At 39.2% G+C, this 17119-nt stretch overlaps 2 protein-coding genes across 5 annotated transcripts; one reads left to right on the forward strand and one right to left on the reverse strand.

Annotated features, from left to right (window-relative positions):
• Positions 1 to 433: 433 nt before the first annotated feature.
• LOC104229260 (protein SCAR2) lies at positions 434 to 10739 on the forward strand. 4 transcript variants are annotated; one of them, XM_009781871.2, is made up of 11 exons: positions 434 to 850; positions 2890 to 3053; positions 3662 to 3785; positions 3880 to 4009; positions 5028 to 5089; positions 5177 to 6147; positions 6228 to 6829; positions 6911 to 9688; positions 9770 to 9853; positions 9978 to 10082; positions 10215 to 10739. In XM_009781871.2, exons 1-11 carry the CDS (start codon positions 696 to 698, stop codon positions 10266 to 10268), a joined length of 5229 nt encoding a protein of 1742 aa, XP_009780173.1. In that variant the 5' UTR covers positions 434 to 695; the 3' UTR covers positions 10269 to 10739. The 4 variants fall into 4 exon arrangements, with proteins under 4 accessions (XP_009780173.1, XP_009780174.1, XP_009780171.1 ...); XM_009781872.2 differs by having other exon boundaries at positions 6914 to 9688; XM_009781869.2 differs by having other exon boundaries at positions 6228 to 9688.
• A 4451-nt stretch (positions 10740 to 15190) lies between these two features.
• LOC138873783 (uncharacterized) lies at positions 15191 to 15871 on the reverse strand. Its single transcript, XM_070152261.1, has one exon. It carries the CDS (start codon positions 15869 to 15871, stop codon positions 15191 to 15193), a length of 681 nt encoding a protein of 226 aa, XP_070008362.1.
• Positions 15872 to 17119: the final 1248 nt, after the last annotated feature.

Here is a 17119-nt window from a genome sequence, read left to right on the forward strand (position 1 = left end):
GATTGAGATGGTTGAGAGACTAAAATATATAAGAGTAATAACATTATAGTAGGTGCTAATTTTAGCATCGATTTATTACTATTACAGGAGAAAGAAATTCTAATCGTTCGGTATTTAGCTAAGACACATTCAAGGTGATTTAGGAAACAAATTCTAAAAGCATTTGAAAAATAATTTAAATATATAATAATTATAATACACGAAAGTAATTAATAGTTAGTATAAATATTATTACAAAGGATTGTAGCAAGATGAATATGAGATGAATGTGATCATGCATTTACAAATAGAGATCAAAGTTTGAGTTTTAAAAATAAAAAAATTCAGTTAAAAATGCTTTTTCTTTTAATGAATTTTACGGGCTCGAACCCGGAAACAAAATGAAAAGCCAAAAAAAAGAAAGAAAGTGTAATACACAATGTTCCCCTTGTAAAATAGAGTCAACCGACCCTCATTCTTTCAGTCCTCACCTCTTCCTCTCAAACTGTACATTCACATCACCTCATTTTTCTCTATCTCTCTCTCTCCTATCAATAGCTACAATTACCAACGCGCACAACGAAGATACAGCTATACACAAAATCCGCAATAGATACACACATGGATTCCATGTGTATGAATTAAATGTGGAAAATGTAGTGTATGTGCAAATTGAGATGCTGAATTAGAGGAATTAGGGTTTTGATTTGGTAAAAATGCCGTTGAATAGGTATCAGATAAGGAACGAGTACAGCTTGGCTGATCCAGAGCTGTATAAAGCTGCTGATAAAGATGATCCAGAAGCTCTGCTTGAAGGCGTTGCTATGGCTGGCCTTGTCGGTGTTTTACGCCAGCTCGGTGACCTCGCCGAGTTAGTCTCTTCATCTTCATTTTTATTTTTATTTTTTATTTTTTGCTTTTTTGACTTTAGAACTTTGTCGCTGTACAAGTAAATAAGTAAATGCTGTGCGAATTTTTGTGCTTTGGGTCCTTTTTTTGTAATTTGAAGCGATATAGTGAAACATGAATTTGTGAGTTTATTATTGGCTTTAGAATTTTGGCGTTTTACAAGTGAACAAGCAAATGCTGAGTGAAGTTTCGTGTTTCGAGTCCTTTTTTTGGTTGTAATTTGAATAGATAAAATGTAACACACTAATTAGTATACCATTTGGAATAGTGAAAATGGAAATACGCGTTTGTGAGTCAATGATTTTAGAACTTTGGCGTTTTACAAGTAAATGCTGTGTGAACTTTATGCGTCGAGTCGTCTTTTTTTTTTTCTTCTGTAATTTGAATTGATACAGTGAAATATGCCAGTATTGAAATCTATGGAAATTTGTAGTTAGGATACAATTTGGAGTTATTAAAAATGGAAATATGAAATATGAATTTTTGAGTTGATTGTTTGAATTAGTATTTGATTTAGAATATTTTTATGGAGTTCCTCTCTTTGTATTATTTGAATTGATAGACTAGAATATGCTTGTCCAAAAAAAGTGAGAATTGAAACTTCAGACATCTGTAGCTAGTTTACTATTTAAATTGTAATGCCGAGTGAATTTGTGAGAAGATGAATTGAATTGTTAAAATTGGATTTGCTGATTAGATCATTTTGTTTCCAATATGAACCTTGTCTTTGCATTTTCTTTCTTACTTTTTTCCCAACCCGCTAATCATAGCCTTTACAAGTAAATGTGGACTAGGTTGTTTTTGTTCTCAGAATAACTTTTTTGGCTAGATGCGTCATTACCACCTAAGTTGCTCCGACATAGCAGTTTAGGTACCGCACCTGTGTCGACACGACACTAATATGGGTGTAGGTATGAGATCCGACCAGATTTTGTCAGATAATTTTAGGAAATCAATCCTTTACTTATCTACAACTTGAGAATAAAAAAGAAATCCACACTTTACAAGCTAAACATAAGTATTCCACAAAATTTCTCATAATTTAGAGGTATCTTTATATTTTTATTTTTATGAATTATTTTTAGCCCGATCCTTGCACCCGTATCACTACTAGGATCCGTATCGCCGAATCTTAGAATTTACACCTCGAAGGATCCGACCTCTAGATCCGCACCCGTGTCGGACACCCGCACCCGCGTCCAAGCAATTTAGATTACCACGACCTGCATAGTTTAACAAACCTTGCTTTGGAAGTTGAAACATGGCAGCAAATATTAGTATTTGTCTGGGTTGATTTGATATGAATGCTGTTTTCGAGTATATAGGAGCTTAGTGCTGACTAACTAACTCCGAGGCAGAAATATTTGGGAGAATCTAATACGATGTGGTGCCAAATATGAGTCTTTCTGCTTATGTACTATGTCCCTGCAAGTGATTCCAGATCGCTCTATTTGAATTTTATTTTGATCGTATTTTTTATATATATATATATATATATATATATATATATATATATATATATTATTTTTTATTTTTATTTTACTCTTACAAAAAGTTTATAAAAATGGAAATTTTTTCTTGTTGCTTGAATATTAACTATTCAGTTAAAAGAATTATTACAACTATAACACGCATTTTGGTTTTCAAGTTCAAATTCGTTGGAAAAAAGGATACCCGACTGGGTACTGACCAGACCAGGCCATGAGAATAAGAGGGTCCTTTGGAACAAAATCAAGGCAAAGAAAAGAGGTCTTCTTTATTTTTAGTGAAAATTCTTGTCTCTTTTTAGCCCTTCCTTTACTTTAGATAAAGAAATAAAGGAAACTGATGATAAAAGTTGTACATATCTCTATAATATAGAAAGAAGAAAAGAGAGAAAGATTCTTTCCTGGATCTTATGTGCTATCTCATAAGAATACTGTAGTTGAAGTTCGGTTTGATTGTGGTAGCGTCTAAAATGTTGGTATTTCTTGTTAAGCTTGCTTTTTGTAAATGTTGAAGGTTTGCTGCTGAGATATTCCATGACTTACATGAAGAAGTGATGGCAACTGCTGCAAGGGGCCACAGTTTGACAGTCAGGGTCCAGCAGCTTGAAGCAGAATTTCCTTTGATTGAGAGGGCATTCCTCTCACAGACCAATCACTCTTCCTTCTTCTATAATGCTGGTAAGTGCTAAGAGCAGATCATTTGTCAATATCACCAAAATAATCCTGGAAGACTTATTGTACTTTGCTTTTTCGTGCATTTTGATGGCTTTTCTGCTTCTTTCTACTTCCGTACCAAAAGATTCTGTCATTTCTAGTCTTGGGGTGTTTGTAATTGTTTTATACATGTTTGTATATGTGCACATGTATTATATTGCTGTTGATACTGCTTGTTCTCTTATTATCTTATTATTGTTACTGCTTGTTTTCTTATTATCTTATTGTTGGTATTGCTTGTTGTTACTGCTCTCTTTTTCTTTCCTTGAGCTAGGGGTCTATCGGAAACAACCTCTCTACCCTCAAGGTAGGGGTAAGGTCTGCGCACACACTACCCTCCCTAGACCCCACTTGTGGGACTATACAGGGTTTTTGTTGTTGTTGTTGTATATGTGCACATGAGCATATATGTAGAGTATACAGCGAAGGTTTATCTTTCAGTTTCTTGAACATGTAATGTCGACTAAAACAACATGTGTCATAAATAGATATTAGTGTTTTGAAGATTTTATTAAGTTTTCTATATAATTGATGAGTAGATAAAAGTATTAGTAACACAAACATTACTTCAGGTACTGATTGGCATCCTAATCTGCGAATCGACCAAAATATGGTTACAAGTGGAGATTTGCCTCGATTTGTGATGGACTCATATGAAGAATGCAGAGGTCCACCTCGCTTATTCCTTCTAGACAAGTATGTTCTGATATTTATCGTCAACAGCTTAACATTACATAGAGGGTTAAACTTCGTTTGAATAGCGTTTGACAAACTTATTGGATTGTAAAAGGTTTGATGTTGCTGGAGCTGGAGCATGTCTGAAACGTTATACTGACCCTTCATCTTTTAAAGTGGAGACATCCTCTTATACATTCACAACTTCAGATGTTCAGAGGGAAAAGAAAACTCGCAAGTCAAAGGTAATTAAAAAAAAAGAGAAACTATTGCTCCTGTTTCTCTGCAACCATTTGGTTTACTTACATGCTGATTTAGTGGTATTTCTCTGGCTTGGTATCTGAGATGACACTCTCATTTTTTCCTTGGGGGGGGGGGGAGTGTGGTGGGGGTGTTTGACAATTGGAAGGGTTTTATGTGGCAACATGTGCTTATTTGCTCGAGCCTCCACTGATCTCATTCATGATGCTTTCTGAAGCCAGCCCCTCATAGCTCCATCTTGACCCGTAAGAGAGTAAGGAGAAAGGGAGCAGAATGATCTCACCATAAAGTATTAAAGTTTAAGTTGATACCTGTACTACACAACAACAACAACGACCCAGTATAATCCCACAAGTGGGGTCTGGGGAGGGTAATATGTACGCAGACCTTACCCCTACCCCGAAGGGTAGAGAGGCTGTTTCCAGGAGACCCTCGGCTCAAAAAGAGCAACAGGAGCCGATATATTAGTACCATAAAAATGCATAATAAAATAACAACAATATAAGAGATATGAAATACAGAATACGAAATACGAAATAGATGGCTGGTATAGTAAAACTAGCAGGTAAAGCCCTGCATCAATAGACGACCAATTACATTCTAAGAAGTGACACCTGTACTAAGAAGTGAAATTGTTACTTGCTATGTGAGCAAATTTGTGCGTCCTAATGTGCTTATTGTTTCAAATCTGATGCATCTGATGTTTGTTATAGATTAGAGGAATTTCTTTAGCTTTAGCATATAGGCAGAAAGATGACTTTTACTTAATGCAGTAGAGAAAACCTGTATTCTGCATAGGAAGATGCTGCCTAAGGCAAGGGGGTGGGGTTTGATTACTTTGATAAAGCATAGTCTTTCCATCTTGGCTAACGTTTCTGGAGGGTTCTTACAATTTCATCCCATCAGCAAGCAGCTTCTTCTCGGTGATAATATCAGAGAAGATGTTGAATTTGTAATATCACTTCTTGTGCTTCAACATAATATTTTATTTCGCTGTTGCAGAAGAGAGGTTCTCGCTGGAGGAATGGGGAGACACCTGAGGTGTTGCCTACATCACATGCCAAGTGAGATCCCTGATGATTAATGTATTAGATGTGTGTTATGTTTGTTCTGGTCGAGTATCTTATTGTGTGCTTCTCACATTTCTACAGACTTCATCAGCTTTTCTTGGAGGAACGCATTGAAAATGGTATAAATGTTCCTGCACATCGTGTGAAGCTGAAAAGAAAGCTGAATGGATTTCCATTTGACCCAAAAACTGGAAAGAGCTATATGAACAAGTTCTTGGAGGCTACTTTGCCAGAGCATAGAGTAGTCCATGAAATTGGTATCGATTCATCACCTTTGAGATTGACATCAACTGATGCTTATGAAACTTCGATGGACACTGAAGATATTAGACCACCGAGTCCTGATAAAGAGGTGATGCGGAGGATCAAGAGTGCATCTTCATCTCCTTCTCCACCACAAAGTGAAGAGAGCAATGCTCTAAAAACATGCTTGGATGAAGTCGTTGAGGATCTCTACCACGATCAAATTCGAGAAATTTCCAGACCAAACCAGACTTTGCAATCAACTGATTTATTGCCATCTACTCATAGCATAGTTGATGAAAAGGAAATAGCAATGGATGGAGAAAGCCGAACAGAAGGAAGTGTTGGTTGTGAGTCTGATGATGTTGCAAGTGAAATAGATAATTATGTAGATGCCCTAACCACAATGGAGTCAGAATTAGAAACAGACTCCGAGCAGAGAGCCAGAAGGGATTTGCACTTTTTGAACAGCAAAAATGAAGTGTTACGTCTGTCTTCTAGCAGTGAGAAGCTTCAAACTCAATCTTCAGATTCTCACTCAATGGGGAACTCTACATTATCTGATGATGGGAATAGTTATTCTAAGAAGGAAATATCTAGTTTTTCTTGTTCTGATTCCCCTAGCACTTCTGTTGAAAGTGTCCTTTTGGAGAGCGAAATTTCTAGCAAGGAAGCAAAGACATCTGACATTTCATATGATCGGCAATCTGTTAATGAGGAGACTCAATTGCCCCAGCCTCCAGAACATGGTGATTATGATAAAAGATGCATTATGGTAGCTAGGGAACACAGTGGCAGTTGCGACTCTGGTGAGCCAACCACAACCCTTAGTTTTACAGATTCAACTCCTATGTCACAATACATGCTTATGCAGGAATATGTTTGGAAGTTGCAGGGATGAGAGCTGAAACAAATGAAGAGTTTGTCGCCCATGGCAAGAGTGAAAACCCTTTAGCTAGCATTGCAGAAGATGCAGCAGATTTGCATGTCAGTCCACCCTGTGCTCCTATTATCTTTAATGCGCCAGAACGGAATGGAGATGATTCACCATCTAGAGCATCCATTGAAGACAAGCTAGCAGATGATTCGATTGATGGAAATTTGAGTGTAGGTGAGAATGTGTCTTGTGCATCAAATCCTTCTGATGTTCCTCGCCGCGCCAGCGGTATCTTGCCGTGGTCAAAATCTCCTAAAGTCCAGCGCAAAAGCAAGTTAGATAATGATGCAGATTTGCATGTCAGTCCACCCTCTGCTCCTGTTATCTTCAAGGCACCAGAACAGAACGGAGATGATTCTCCATCTAGAGTATCCATTGAACACAAGCTAGCAGATGAATCGGTTGATGGAAATTTGCGTGTAGGTGAGAATGTGTCTCGTGCATCAAATTCTTCTGATGTTCCTCGCCGCGCCACCGGTAACTTGCTGTGGTCAAAATCTCCTAAAATCCAGCATGAAAGCGAGTTAGATGATGATGATGATGATATGAATCTGGTTAGTAATCTTCCCTTTACTTCTGAGCTCCTAAATGTTCCTTCTCAAGACAGGCATAAATTGTTGTCTTCTGATAATCAGCAGTTGCACAATGTGGACCGTGAGGATCCATTATTGGGTGAAGATCTAACCTGCTTATATAATCTTTCTGATGGTCCATCAAAAGAAGGTGACACCTCACCTTCATCGTTGGCTGTAAACCATCCAAATCATCTGAATGGTTTAGGCAATGAGAATTCAAATGGTATTTCTGAGGGTTCAGCTCAAACGCTGGATATATCGGGTGCTCCTCACAAAGAATGTGGCAAACACTCATGGTTTACCATGTCTCATGATAAAACTGCTGAAGATACATACATGAAAAAGCCACATAACCTGACCACCACAGAGATTGAAGCTGGTGATGCAGATGGAGAGCATGAAGAAACGTGTGGGGCATTCAGTGATGCAGTTACATCTGAGCCGGGAGACATCAGTAAGAACTGTGGAGTAGATGACCTCAATTCGGTTGATGTGCTGAACCCTCAGATTCCAGAAATTGCAAATGATATTCAGCCCCTTGAATCTGGAAAAGTGGAGATTTCATGTTCTAAGCAGGAAAATTATGATGAAGTATCAAGTATGACGAAATTTGAGGAAAAAGATAGTGTTGTCCCCAGTGAGCTTTTGTATGCAAGTGCATCTACTGGTTCAATTACCTCTCAACATCTCGAATCATTGGCCAAAGAAGCAATACTCTCAGATGAGACAGAACATAAGATAGATAAATCTGATGTCACAGATGAGACTGCTTCTCTTGCTGCCTTGGCTTATAAAGAAGATATTGATGATCTAGACTCGTCTTTAGATCAGAAAAGGTTTTCAGAAGAATCTGTTTGCTTAATTGGACATTCCAGCCAGAATGAATTGGAAACTGATCTACCTGATGGCCATGTAGAATCAAAGTTCGAGATACAGATAGCCGATTCCCCAGATTCTAATTCCTTCGTGCATGATGCATCCAACTATCATCATCCCGAGCCAGAGGTTCTTGACACTCTTTCTGACAACAAACTTTCTTTTGATGCTGAAAACATGTTGGAATCAAACACTGCTTCCAGTCAGTCACCATTAAGCTTGGATACTGAACAAGTATCCTCCCAAAGGAAGAATGTTGTTGATTCCACTGAAGATGCTTCATCATTGCAAACTATTTCTCTTGAAGAAGGAAAGCATGAATTAAAAGATGATCAACTCAATGAGGAATTACTGGACGATGATGAATCACCTCTCATGGAGCAAATGCAGCCTTCAAGTCATGTTGACCGAGCATTGGATGCTTCTTCCCTATCTTTGCTGCCAAACCTTCCAAGTCAAGATGCAGTGCCAGATGTTATAGCCCACAGCAGCAATCAAGATCCTCAACCCTTGCTAACTGATAACTGTGCAGAAGAGAGGGCTGAGTCAGCAATCCACGAGCATGATAAAATGGAGGTGCTGGATAATGGTGAGTCGAAATCAGAGCCATTAGCTCTGTTAGCCCAGCCACAACAGGTGGATTCATTTGACCTTGAACAATCTGCTGAAGCTTCTTCAATTGCTTCACCAACATTTAGTCCCAGTCAAACTTCATTTCCAGAGCTTTTATCACAGAGCAATCAAGACAGTTTGACATCTTTGCCAACCCACCACTCTGACAGAAAAGAGGACGAGATACCGTGTAAAGAACCAGATGAAGAGAAATTGATAGATGAAGGTGTTGCTAAAGAGGAGCTGTTACCTCAGTTTGAAGAGGCACGCCTCTCCAATCATGCTGATATAGTTGGAGCCGTCAGTGCTTCTTCTATACCATTTATGGCAAATGTTCCATGTCAAACTTCAGTTTCAAATCCCTTACCTCTTAGCAGCCATAATGTTAATCCTTTTGAACACGGGAATACAATGATTTCTACCTCTCCTGGCTTTGTCCTGCTTCCTGGTGACCAGATCGATCTGGCGGAAATGCCCCCATTGCCTCCTCTTCCTCCAATTCAATGGAGGATGGGAAAATTACATTCTTCCCCTGATTTGGAGGAGGAGCTAACACAGCATCATATAGGTGCCAATTCATCAAGTCTGCCACCTAGGACTGATCAGAATGCTCAACCTGTGAATCGAAACATGGCACTGTCAGCTGTAGCTACAGAGAGTACAGCTCTCAGTTGTGGAAACAGTAGAGTTAGGTTTATTGATCCAGGTGATAAACACTCTGTAAAGCCTCACTTCCCATTGCCAGGTCAATATCATGAGGTGCAGCAGTCTACTTTGCATGCCATGAGAGGAGGGGAAACACAGCCTGTTAATTCTATCTCAGATGTAACTTCTCTGGATAAACCTTCTACTGATGCTTTGGGTTCAAGTGAAGAACTTATCCAACCACTGAGTCGAGTTGCTCCAGAATTTCTTTTAGACGAACAAGGCTCTGATCATTTGGAACAACATATGCCAGTAACTGATGGAATAAAACCAAAAGCAGCTCCTATAAATACAGGGCTTACAGACGCTTCTGAGTCATTATGCCTTGAACCATCTCAGCCCCAGTCCCAGTCCCAGTCCCAGTCCCAGCATCATCCCCTCCATCTGTTAGCACCGGAGACTAGCTTAAACAGATCCAATCTTGAAGAAACCCCTACGAGATTGGAGAAAAATGTGGTGGCTCACGGCACATTTATTCCATCATTTACAGAAAATGCAAAGCCTGATCACAATATTCCACCTACAGAGGCGGAAATTATTTGGCCAGCTGTGGAGGAAGGAAACACTAATGGGGTCCGCATGGTGAAACTACAAAGACCACGGACTCCACTAATTGACGATCTTGCTGTGCATGACAAAAGCAAAGTAAGTTTTGCTTCTTTTTGGTCAAACTTGGAGAGTACAGTGTTGTTAAACTTCACGTTTCTAACATTAATCATTGTGCAGTTGAGAAAGGTAACAGAGCGGGTTAGGCCTGAAATACAGAAGGATGATGAAAGAGATTCTCTCTTGGAACAAATAAGGAAAAAGGTAAGACTGGGCATCAGTTTAATTATTGTTTATTTAGCTTTGTTTTCTAAGTTCATAGTTTTCATATTCTTAGTTGGTAACTATTTGTCCAAGCTAAACGTTGAGCATCTTCTTGCTTTTCCAGTCATTCAATTTGAAACCTACAGTTGCAACAAGACCTAGTATTCAGGGTCCTCAAACTAATCTGAGAGTTGCTGCCATTTTGGAGAAAGCAAAAACAATTCGTCAGGTCAGTCTCTCAACCTCTCTGTGTCTTTCCTTATACGCGCGTCTCTGTGTGTGGGCACGCGGATGCAAGGGAATAAATATGAATCAGGTGAGCCTCTGCATATCATTGGTGTTAAGGTTTTCTATATTACAGGCCTTTGCTGGAAGTGATGAAGAAGATGATGAGGATTCTTGGAGTGATTCATGAAATTATCTAGCACTATGAAAAATTCCTAGTGCCATGGATTCCAAAAAATCTGTTACCACATTCTCGGTGATCAAGCTGACAGTGAAACAGATTTAAGTGTCTCTCTCTTCTCAGAATATTCCATGGTTCTCTCACCCATTGTAAAATACGCTCTCCCACTCCTTTCTCCCTCTCTATATAGCATGTAGCCAATTGTTAGTGTTGTCTTCATTCCATAGTATGAAAAGTATATTCAATCATGAGATCGCGTGTAAGCGCGTTGTTATTCATTTTTCATGTAAAGGCAGTTATGTATTGCATCTCTTGTTTACAAAGTTAGTGTAAAGGGCCTGGTCAATTTTTGTATCTACCATATAGTAGTAGTGGCTTTGCTTTGTCTGGATTGAGAGAGTATTTACGCTGTAACTGTTGAAATTTAGCGTATACGTCAGTCAAACAATTCTGCTGTGTATAAAGTACTGATATTTTTCACAGGTTCTTGGACTTGGTAGCATCCCTCGGTTACTTTGATTTGAAAGAATGAATCAAATGTTTTCGTAATCGTAACTTAACTTGTGACAATATTGGCAGGGAGTAAATCTGGAAAAGCACTTGTTTTTGCTTGCTGCTTTGGGCTGAGATGTTCACTGAAGATAGAATTTTCTCACGTTATCCCCCCCCCCTCCCCAAAACCCCTCTCATTTCCCTCCGCCCCCCAAACAAAATCTAGCGAGAAGCATTCTTGCAATTAATTATCGTGGGCGGTGACGGAGTTGATGTATCAGTATTTTCATGGTCTTTATGCTCTTTCCTTATGTTTTTGAAGTATCTCACCAATTCTTATGTGAAGCATGAGAGTTGAGTGTAAGAAGGGATTTATCATGGTTCCGGTATCCATTGCAAGTGTTTCATTTTCTTTAGTAATTATGGAAAAGTGCCAGAATACAAAATTAATGGCATAAAAAGCTGGAGACAAATATGTCTACTTATGCTTCTTTAAACACATGGATCACACAACTATGTATCTTATCTATGTCAGTTTGCTTCACATTTTCACCAAAATAGAGAAATGTTGCTACAATCCATTACGTATGCATGCTTATATATACTCTTTTTTAGCAGTGAATTTATTTTAAAAGTTATGGATTCAGGCTTAACTATTTGTTGCAGTTTAAGTGAACTATTAGGCATAAGTTTGTACTACGCTTTAAAAGTGTTGGGTTCATATGAAGATGCTGTAAGGATGCATCCGCTTCTGCACACATGTATGCCTACGAATAGTTTTAAAATTCGAAACTTAAACTAAACTGCAAAAATCATATTGGAACTGATTGATGCACACCGGTAAAATTGTTTAATACTTTTATTCAGATCAAATTATCGGTAGTTGTGTTAGTACCTTTCGTGAGACAGAACTTTCTCAAATGCACTTTTGAGCAGCAATTAGTGTTTGGTCAAAATTTTAAAAAGTGCTTTTGAGTGTATTTCTCAAAAGTATTTTTTAGGAAAGTACTTTTGGGAAAAAAATTATATTTTTTTAACTACTTCTGCTTTTACTCAAAAAATACTTTTTTCTTTTTAAAAATTTAGTCAAACACCTTAACTATAAAATTAAAGTACTTTCAACAATAAACAAAAAAACACTTTTTACTAAAGGCATCTTTTTGAAAATTGTTGTCGTCGTCCTTATCATAGTAAAGTGTACTTTAGGGGTGGCAAATGGACGGGTCGGGTCGGATATGAGCGGGTCGAAAATGGGTAATTCAAAAAAACAAATAAATTATCCGACCCGACACGTATTTTAGACGGATAAAAAATGAATTATCCGGCGGATAATATGGATATCCATATTATCCATGTCTTCTTGAATATGATCACTTGTGGGAGAATTCCTAGTCTTTCAAACTTGAGGAACCCCCGATTTGAGGCTTTATAAATGTAAAGTTAAACAGATTAGTTATCCATGGTTATCCATTTGGTTAACCATTTTCTAAGTGGATAATATGGTTCTTATCCATATTCGATCCGTTTTTAAAAATTCATTATCCAACTCATTTTTAATGGATAATATGGTTGGATAAGCGCTTTTTTTAACTATTTTGCCACCTCTAATGTACTTTCTCAGTTTCTTGAAAGGTCAATCCCTATAAGTGCGGCCCATTTCCTAGTCTAATTTATCCGGGAGATTGACATAAATGGATTTTTTGAGGTTGGTTGTCATGACCCAATTCTATTATAGGCCGTGATGGCGCCTAGCGCCGCCGCTAGGCAAGCCAACAATGAACTAACCAGATAATTTCCCTTTTTAATAGGTTTTCAAGTAGTTAAACTTTCCTTACTTTAAAAGATTTAAGAAATAATAAATTTAAAATAGATAAAACGAGAGCAGCTGAATGCAATCATAACCGTAGAAATAAACCAAAACCAAAAGTTTACTAGTGTGTCCCAAGACTTGGTGTCACAAGTGTATGAGCAACTAGTAGAATATACAAAAGAATACTAGTCTACTGTCTAAAGTGAAATAGACAAAAAATACAAGCAAAAGAAAGACTCCGGCTGCTGTAGAACGGGCTGAGAAGGGCAGTTCACAATGAAGTCTCGTGAATCAGGGATGTGCACCAGCTTCAGATCCTGCACATTTAGTGCAAAGGTGTAGCGTAAGTACAAAACAACATGTACCTAGTAAGTATCCAGTCTAACCTCGAAGATGTAGTGACGAGGGTTTGACTTTAACACTTACGATGGGCTAACAATGAAATGTCAAACTTATCACTAAACATGAATTGCATAAATATAGCTGAAAACTAAATCACAAGAAAATAATAGGCAATCCTCTCACTAATAATAAATTCCAAGTTTGTTTCCATCATTTAACAATTTATATCTCAAGCCAATGAAACAATATCAATTTTAATTAGTTCCAAAGATTTATTATGTGCAATTTATGCCGAGGTCGTACGGCTCGATCCAACATAAAATATTTAAACTGTGCACTGCCGAGAGTCGAACGGCACGAACCATAGATGCATCTATCTGCTACCGAGGCATTCGGCCTGCTCCACAAAATATAAAATACTTTATAACAGCCGATTTAAGATTTGTTAAGAGGCTAATATTTAAAGAAACCCAAATTCTCAATAACAGTAAAGTGACCCATCCAAGAATTCAAGTAAATGAAATTTAACCTTTTAAAATTCTTTATTCAAGTCCCAACACGATTTAAGTAATTAAGTTAACAAGTAGGGTGCAAACATTGTAAGTATAACATGGTATGGGTCCTAGACTACCCGGACAATAGCATAATTGGTAGCTACGTACGGACTCTCATCACCACGTGCGTATGTAGGCCCCCCCCCCCACAAATAGAAGCACATATTAATCAATTCACCCATGGGGTCAATTCACTCTTACAAGGCTAGAAAGGAGACTTACATCATCTCAAAACCTACTTTCCGGTACAAGATTGTGCTCAAACTCTCAATTCGATGCCGAACAATCCAAAACTAATCAAATTGTATATAAATTAATCAATACATGTTCGAAAGTTCATATTCCAATTATTAAAGTGATTACACGACCCCAATGTAGGATTCCTAAAATTCACCCCCTGGACCACGTGCCCGGATTCCGAAAATGTTTGAAGAAAGTTGTTACCCATAACATCATGAACTCAAATATATGATTTTTCCTAAGTTCCATAACAAATTTCATGGTTAAATCCTATTTTTATCAAAAACCTAGGTTTTCCATCTAATCCATAAATTCTACAAATTTACATGTTAAAATCTACCTATAATCTATGTATTAAACTCACATTAGATAGAAATTACTTACCCTCAGTAGCTAGGTTGAAATCCCCCTTTTGAATCTCCAAAATCGCCCAAGTGTGTGAAAAATGAGAGGAAAATGCCTAAGTCTCGTTTTTAAAATGTTTCTGCCCAGGGATCCTTATACATGATCACGGCCAAGCACACGCTCGCGAAGGCAAAGGCCTAAGGAGACCAGAAAAGTCTATACGTGAACGGGGGGCTTCGCACACGAACGCGAAGGGAAACAGAGGTGGCCCAGGCCCAGGCTTCAATGCGAACGCAACCCTTCAACCGCGAACGGAAGGCCAAAGGGCCCAGGCCTCCGAGAACGCAGCCTGCCTACGCAAATGCAAAGGGCAAAATAACCCCAGCCCCAGTCCCCCAAATCCTTCTATGCGAACGTGAGGGTCCTTCCGCTTTCGCGTAGAAGGAAACCAAAACTAGAAATTTCTAGTTTTTCAAACTTTGCTCCGGGTGGTCCGAAACACACCCGGGCCACTCGAGACCCCATCCAACTATACCAACAAGTCTATAAACATAATATGGACCAGCTCGAACTCTTGAAACGCGTAAAACAACAAAAAAGCCAAGAATCACACCCCAAAACCAAATTGAATCAAAATATGAACTTCAAGTTTCTAAATCGCTCCGAACGCGCCGAATCATACTTAGGCTACTCGGAATGACACCAAATTTTGCGTGCAAGTATTAAATCACCATAAAAAACTATTCGCGGTATCAGAATCCCATTTGTACCTCGATATCACCAAAACTTATTCCAAACCAAATTTAAAGAACTTCAAAACCTTCAAAGAACCAACTTTCCCTATTAGGTGCCGAAACGCTCCCGCGTCATCCAAAACCCGATCTGAATATATGCCCAAGTTCGAAATCATCATACGAACCTATTGGAACCGTCAAATCCTGATTCCGAGGTCGTTTGCTCAAAATGTTGACCGAAGTCAAACTTAGCCTTTTTAGCCAACCTTAAGGAACCAAGTGTTCCGATTTCAACCCGAACCCTTCCAAGTCTTGAACTAACCATCCATGCAAGTCATAAAATAGTAAAAGAACATACAAGAAGTATTATTTAGGGGAACGAGATTCTATAAAGCAAAACGACTGGTCGGGTCGTTACATTCTCCACCTCTTAAACAAACGTTCATCCTTGAACGAGTTTAGAATCATACCTGGAGTGCTGAATAAGTGTGGATATCTGCTCCACATGTCCTCCTCGGACTCCCAAGCCACCTCCTCGACTAGTTGGCCCCTCCACTGAACCTTTACCGTGGAATTCCTCTTGGATCTCAATTGGCGAACCTGCCTATCAACAATGGCAACTGGCTCCTCCTCATAACCTAGGCTCTCATCTAACAGAATCGTTCTGAAGTCTAACATATGTGACAAGTCGGCATGATGCCTCCGGAGCATAAACACGTGAAAGACCGGATGAACTCCCAATAGACTGGGAGGTAAGGCAAACTCATAAGCAACCTCCCCAACTCGTCTCAACACCTCAAATGGGCCTATAAACCTTGGGCTCAACTTGACCTTCTTCCCGAACCTCATGATCCCCTTCATCGGTGGGACTTTCAAGAGAACCTTCTTGCCCACCATAAATGATAAATCATACGCCTTCTGATCCTCGTAACTCTTCTGTTTGGACTGTGCTGTGCGAAGTCGCTCCTGAATCAACTTTACCTTTTCCAAGGCCTTCTTCACCAAATCAGTACCATATAACTTGTCCTCGCCAGGCTCAAACCACCTGATGGGAGAATGATATTGCCAACCATATAAAGCCTCAAATGGAGCCATCTCGATGATGGACTAATAATTGTTGTTGTAAGCAAACTCGACCAAATGTAAGAATCGATCCCACTATCCTCTAAAGTCAATCACACATGCTCTGAGCATGTCCGCTAAGATCTGAACTGTCCGCTCCGACTGCCCGCTGGTTTGTGGATGAAATGTTGTGCTGAGCTCTACACGGATCCCCAACTCACCCTGTACTGTTCTCTAGAAATGCGAAATAAACTAAGGGCCTCTATATGATATGATGGAAATATGCACACCATGCAACCAAACTATCTCCTAAATATAAATCTGGGCCAACCTCTCTGAAGTATACGTAGTCACAACTATAATGAAGTGTGCCGACTTGGTCAACCTATCGACAATGACCCAAACTGCATCAAACTTCCGCAAGGTCCGTTACAACCCAACTACGAAGTCCATAGTAATGTGCTCCCATTTCCACTCTGGTATAGTCGTCTACTAGAGTAGGCCACCTAGCCGCTGGTGCTCATACTTAACCTGCTGGCAATTTAGGCACCTAGCTACATACTCAACTATGTCTTTTTCATCCGCTGCCACTAATAATGTGGTCTAAGGTTTCGATACATATTCGTAGCACCTGGATGAATGGAATACCGAGAATTGTGTGCCTCCTCTAGAATCCTCTCCCTCAAACCATCAACATTAGGAACACATAGATGACCCTAGAGTCGCAGAACACCATCCTCGCCGATAGAAACCTCCTTGGCACCACCTTGGAGTACCGTCTTTCTGAGAACCATCAAATGCGGATCATCAAACTGTCGAGCCTTGATTTGCTCCAATAGTAAAGATTGTGAAACGATGCATGCAAGAACTTGGATGGGCTCTAAAATATACAAACTCACAAGTCTATTAGCCAAGGACTAAATGTCCAAATCTAGTGGCCTCTCCTCTGCTAAAATGAATGTCAAGCTACCCATACTCTCTACCTTTCTGCTCAAGGAATTCACAACTACATTTGCTTTGCCCGGATAGTAATGAATGTTGATGTCATAGTCCATCAGTAACTCAAGCCATCTGCGCTGCCTCAAATTGAGATCCCTTTGCTTGAACAAATTTTGCAAGCTGCGATGATCAGCGTAAACCTCACAGGACACCCAATAAAGATAATGCCTCCATATCTTAAGAGCATGAACAATCACGGCCAACTCCAAATCATGCACATGGTAATTCTTCTCATGGATCTTCAACTGACGTGTAGCATATTCAACAACTAGCCCCTCCTAC

The sequence above is a fragment of the Nicotiana sylvestris genome, chromosome 7, assembly GCF_000393655.2.
Source record: "Nicotiana sylvestris chromosome 7, ASM39365v2, whole genome shotgun sequence".
NCBI classification, from domain to species: domain Eukaryota; kingdom Viridiplantae; phylum Streptophyta; class Magnoliopsida; order Solanales; family Solanaceae; genus Nicotiana; species Nicotiana sylvestris.